General features: G+C 42.3%; 1 protein-coding gene across 1 annotated transcript; it reads left to right on the top strand.

The window, feature by feature from the left end:
* The first annotated feature begins 3,682 nt into the window (after positions 1-3,682).
* On the top strand, positions 3,683-5,152 carry LOC142427661 (lysine-specific demethylase 4D-like). The gene has a single exon (XM_075532828.1). The coding sequence runs from the start codon at positions 3,683-3,685 to the stop codon at positions 5,150-5,152; it is 1,470 nt and encodes a 489-aa protein (XP_075388943.1).
* The last annotated feature ends 1,079 nt before the right edge of the window (positions 5,153-6,231 follow it).

The following is a 6,231-nucleotide window of genomic DNA, read 5'->3' as shown; positions in this document are numbered from 1 at the left end:
ACGGTGTCACATGTTTGTAAAAGGAGAACCGTGCCTCATAGTGTCTTCAAAGTTTTTTTTGTTTTTTTTTTTCAAAATATGTCACCAGGCCTCTCTGAAAGTACTTTAGAAGAGAAACCAAAACCAATCATCTTCTAAGTTAGCTTCTAAACATTCTAACTGTTTTCATTATTAGGGGTTTCAAATTTAAAGAAGTGAACTATGATTTTCACATTTATTCAACAAAAAATGACATACGTATTTTGGAGATTTTAAAGAACTTTTTTCTAATTAAATTCTTCCTTTTAAGATTTTTGGGTTTGCAATTAAATATGTTTTGTTCCATTTTCTAGTGAAATTCTCTAAGGCTTTAGGAAAAAGACATTGCATTTAGTTTGTTTTTGCTGATGTTTCTCAGATGATTACTAGGTGTGGCATAAGAGTGGATCAATGACAAGGTGGGTGGAGATAACACAGGCCTAATAAAAGACTGATAGGATTTTCACATTGGAATCTGGGTGGGTCTAATCCAATGAAAATTGTCCTGGGAGATTTTCATTCCTGTGGTGAGAATATTTCTTTTAGATGCATAATTCATAAATTACATTTTATTTATGGATCCTAAAATACATGTCTTTGACTGGATGTTTTAGGCTGTTATTGTTGTTCTGGGCTATGGAATTGTTCCTGATTCATACTTACCCTCAAGTCTTACTCATAGTTAGCCTATGTCAAGATGGAATCAATTCTGCCCAAAACATGGCCATCCTTACAATTGTTATGCTGGAGCTGATTGCTGCAGTTACCATGTCATTTCATCTCAACGAACATCTTCCTATATTTTCGCTGAACCTTTTATTCAACAAGCCTGCAATTTTCCACGGACTAAAATGTTAATCTAGTAAAGGTCAATGCCAGTTCCTTGATATTTTTTCCTTCAAATCATAAAATATTGAAACAATATAAATTCGTATCAGAATTCAGATTTTTTGTTTGTTTTCTTTAAGAAGAGCTTTCTGTTTGAGTTCAATGAAATACACTTTGTTTCTGATTGCGAGTCATAATTTGATTTTAATTTGACTCTCTCTAATGTTCACCTACTGAGGATAAATGCATCCAATGATGCAGATTATTTGTGACATAGACATGTTTTGTTTTCTGTTTCAATTTGATGCTTCTCATGCACATGGAATCAGGAGAGGCAATGATTTTAAGCTCTTCGATGCAAAATACTAGTCATTGGTTCAAGCTGATCAACTGTTTCTTGGAGAAACAGGAGAGAGGGGTGTCTATTTGAAAATGATTAGGGCAAAGAATGTACAGATGTGCTCTTTATACAATTGATGTATGTATATGTATGGATTGTGATAAGAATTGTATGAGCCCCTAATAAAATGTTTTTTAAAAAAGAGAGAAAGAAAGGATGCCTAGAGAGAAATGGCACAGACTCCATAAAGGTTACAGCCTTAAAGCTAATGCCCTGGTGCAGTGCTACTATATTCTACGGGGTGTTTATTCTGTGATAGGGTTACCTTTCTTGTCTTAGTAAAATGAGGTGGGTGTATTTTTCAATGATCTGACGTAAGTTGAGTTTGAACTGCCAGGCTCTGTGTTAGAGACAAAGCTGTGGATCATTGACCTCCATCCCACTCAGGGCTCCTTAAGCTATGCTTTCACTTTTTTAAAGATAATTGTATATCTAATTTTAATCCTAAAATGTCTCTAAAGATAATATAACTTAGGAATTAGACTAAAATTATTATATAACACATATTTAACAACTTCTAAATTGCTTTGTTTTGCCCATTTTTTTTGTTACTTTTGAGTGTATAGCCAGGGCATGGGTGGGGTGGTGGGGGCGGGAGTAGGATGAGAAAGCCAAGACTAGATTGGACTGCCCATTATGGTCAATACTGAGTTTCAAATTTGCTGGTCATTATTTCTAAATACTATGTACTTAAGAGGCAATCATCCCAATGGTAACACAATATTTGAGAACTTTCACTACATTCAGGTCTCCGTATAACACATAGGGTTATACAAATATCTTTCATAGCTAAAGTTTTCTGTATTTCTACTTGTTTTTCCAAGGTTCAGCTTTTAGTGTTAATCAGGATAGCTATTGCATGTTTCTCTGAAAGTGCTTGATGAATTATATTTCTGTTGCTTAATTTTTAAAGATAATTCATCCAGTTTAAAGTTGACTGTTGAAGTCATTTTACATAAATTTTATTTTTCCTATGAAGTTCACTGAAATGTTCACTTTTTCTGCCCTGTATTGGAGCCCTCTTGGAGCCCCATTGGGCTGCCAACCCAGCAGTTCCAAGGACCAGTCGCTCCATGGAGAAAGACAAGGCTTTTAACGCTTGTCAAGAGTTACAGCCTGAGGAAAACACAAGCACATCTCCTCCATGTGTTACAGGGTGAAACTGATGTCAGTGAGTTTGTTTGGTTAGTTGTCTTGGTTCATATTTTACATGAAGTGTGATTTTTGATATTAGCATCTTCAGGCTATATTTATTCACCTGATTTTTTACTAGCACTTCTCATAACATTCACTTATGTCAGGGGTGTCAAACTGGTGGCCTTCCGGCTGCCTGCGACTGCTCAGGTAATTTTTTGTGACCCCAAATTCTCTGAAATAAAATGAAAATAGAAAAAAATTGTTATAAAGAAAATAGCCCTTAGGGGAGATGGAGGCAATACTGTACACACAATTCCCTCTTTAACCCTTTAACTACAGAAGACCACTATACAGGTGGCCCAAAGCCTTTTCTGGAGGCCTGTGGACGTTTCTAGACACGATCATTTCCGGTAACGTTTTAAAGCGATGTCTGCCACTCTCATTGCATAATAAAAACAGATCCTAACAGTGAAAAGGTTAAAAACAGGATTCGAGGATATGCTGTTAGGAGTCATACCTAGCGGCAATGCTAGTTAACATTTTTAAAGGGAAGCCATTAAGATTGTGCATCACATTTGTCAGCTGTCCAACATTTTGTGTTTTTTATTACTGTGTTATATTTTCCGGTCACACCATAAGAGGCAAGGGAAAGCTAGTAGAAGGAAAGCGCTGGCAAATTTCCGGTTAAAAGCATAATTTTAGTTTTATAAATAAAACAAATGTTTAAATGAAAACAATTATATAGGGTTTTAATTATCCTATCCATATTTCTGAATCCTCACTTCAAAATAAAAATTCAACAAAATTTGTAAATGTGATGTGGCCCACTTTAATCTTGCCTGTTGCACCACATGGCAAGCATTTTAATTGAGTTTGACACCCCTGACTTCTGTTGAATGTTACTGAATTACTGTCTTTAGATTTACTTTTTAAAAATCCCTTGAGACACTCCTTGTTAGTGGAATTAGAAATTTCCCAGGATTGCAACAGAAGCTAAGTATCAACAGATAGAGACACCCTTCCAACTGAATAAACTTCCAGAGCAGCATAATGAGCCAGGAGCAATCTGGGAAAACCCACTCCATGTGCACAAATCCTGTCTCTTTGAGGGAAACAATAGTTGTCCATCATAGTAGAATTCCCTTGGTCAATCAGCATGCCTGGGGAGAGTGCATTTGCTCTCACAGAGCCATCAATACACTGCAAGAGATTTTCAGACAGAAAAAGAAACAAAAGCACAGCATCCCAAATACACAGAACATCCATAAGAACCGGGTTTTCTGACTTTATTTTGCAGCCATGAATTCCCAGAACTATCGAAGCCAGAACTCAAGTCTTAAAATCATGACTTTCCGGCCTACCATGGAAGAATTTAAGGATTTCAACAAATACATTGCTTACATGGAATCCAAAGGTGCCCATCGTGCAGGCCTGGCTAAGATAATCCCACCCAAACAGTGGACAGCCAGAGAGAACTATGACGATGTGGATGACATCCTCATAGCCAGTCCTGTGCAGCAGGTAACTACTGGGCAAACAGGTGTCTTTTTGCAATACCATAAAAAGAAGAAATCCATGACCGTGGAGGAGTATCGCCACTTGGCCAACACTGACAGATACCGCACTCCCACACACCGGGATGTTGACGATTTGGAGCGGACCTATTGGAAGAGCCGCCTGTACAATTCTCCCATTTATGGGGCTGGAGTATGTGGCTCCTTTTTTGGTGAAAACACTGAGCATTGGAACCTCAGACACCTGGGGACGATCCAGGATCTGCTGGAGCAGGAGTGTGGAGTTGTCATCAAAGGTGTCAATACCCCCTACCTGTACTTTGGCCTGTGGCAGACCACCTTCACTTGGCACACGGAGGACATGGACCTGTACAGCATCAACTACCTGCACTTCGGGGAGCCCAAAACGTGGTATGCGGTGCCCCCTGAGCATGGAGCCCGCCTGGAGAGACTGGCCAGGGAGCTTTTCCCTGGCAGTTCCACTGGCTGCGCGAACTTCCTGCGGCACAAGGTGGCCCTCATCTCACCCAGAGTCCTCAGGGAGAACGGCATTCCTGTTGGTCGGATCACCCAGGGAGCAGGCGAGTTCATGGTCACATTCCCCTACGGCTACCACGCTGGCTTCAATCACGGTTTCAACTGTGCGGAATCCATCAACTTTGCCACCCTGCGCTGGGTTAATTACGGTAAAGCTGCTTCTCAGTGCAGCTGTGGGGAAGCCAGGGTCACATTTCCCATGGACGCCTTCGTGCGCATTCTGCAACCCGAGCGCTATGAGCTGTGGAAACAGGGCAGGGACCGCACCTCCGTGGACCACGTGGAACACACAGCACTGACCAGCCCGGAGTGGACGGCCTGGAAGGGAGCCAGGACTCGTGCGATGGTCAAGGGGCGTCTGCGGTCCTTTAAGCCACGCAGGGCCAGGCGTCGCTCTCTGACTCTGGCTGCAGACAGTGGGCTTGGGGGCTGTGCACTGGTATGTCCTCGTCCCACAACCCACTCCTGGGCAGACAGCTCTACTGTGCAGCCTGAGGACCCTACCTTCATGGGTAGCAGTCCTACAGGATCCAGTGTCTCCCTACTTCCCACCTCAGTTCCATCTGCCCAGTATCTCCAGGCTTCACTAAAGGGTACTCGCACTAGGCGTCCTCGGGACTCCGATGCCCACCAGCAGTCTGTGAAGTCCAGGGCCAAGAGCCACACAGCAAGCACATTTGTACACCTGCCCACTCAGGCATTGCATGAGAATCAATAATCAACAGATGACTCTGGCCCTCGGAGATTTGAGATCCAGCATGCTGTTAAAGCTTCTGGGTGCTGCTGTGACCCCGATCTTCAGCCCTTGGGACCCCCACTGAATCCTGATTCTCTGATGCACCCTGGCCCCTGCCTGAAGTCACTGGACAACATCTCAGTGAATCTCCCGGACATGCTTGTGCTGAGTCCTCCTAATGAGTTTTTGACTTCTAAAATATTCTCCAGCTATGCCTCTATGCACAGTATGGCACCTCTGGACCCCCCTCGGTGCTATTGCTATGGACCCCCTTAACCTTCTATAATCCTGCCCTCAGATGAGGTTCTGCAAATCTACTTACATAGATCCTTGGAGACAGACTCGATGGAACTTCACTTCCTAAATCCTGAAAGGTTGTCACCAGCAAAGATCTTGTTGTGAGTTTAGCTAAACTGAAGTTTTTGTCAAATGTGATTGTCCCTTGGACTATCTCTCACCTTCATGAAACAGAGACACACCCAGCCAATCTTCAACATGGGAATTGTAATCTGTGGTGATTTAATTGTAATTGTAATCTGTGGTGATCCTTGACCTCTCAGTGCCATGTTGATAGGTTGCCTAATATTTGCTCAGACTATGGACTCCACTAAAATGTGTTCTAAGGACTCACAGACCAACTGGATATATGTGTGTCCCTTGATTCTTCCTAGGTTTGGGAGTTGTCCTTGAAAAGAACTCCCTGTGCAGAAATCATTAAACCCATTGCTTTCCAGCGTGTCTCTCCACATGGCAATCTCAGTGATCAAGACCCACTGTTTCAAAGTTGGACTTGGGGCTAATATTTAAGGAGGCCCATTGCCAAGTCTTTCTTTGATAATGCAGGAGGTGGGTTCAAACTGCTAACCTAGTCCTCACAAAAATTGGAGCCAACATTGGACGATGCTCAGAATCTGAGGCTCAATCCATCTGCACTTCCGAAGCGCTGACCCGGTCTTCTACCGGTGGTCACAACTAGACCTTCTAATGAAATTCAAGCCTTTAACACACTCCAATAATTCTGACGTGGCCACCCTTCAACCCACCAACCAAGCAATTGCTCA

Source organism: Tenrec ecaudatus, chromosome 15 (genome assembly GCF_050624435.1).
Source record: "Tenrec ecaudatus isolate mTenEca1 chromosome 15, mTenEca1.hap1, whole genome shotgun sequence".
NCBI classification, from domain to species: Eukaryota; Metazoa; Chordata; class Mammalia; order Afrosoricida; family Tenrecidae; genus Tenrec; species Tenrec ecaudatus.
Note: the sequence above shows the minus strand (reverse complement) of the source record. Positions and strands in the feature narration are given on the sequence as shown.

What these genes read in the sequence shown, in the direction of transcription:
- LOC142427661 (XM_075532828.1), top strand. Translation starts at nt 3,683, where the DNA reads ATGAATTCCCAGAACTATCGAAGCCAGAACTCAAGTCTTAAAATCATG.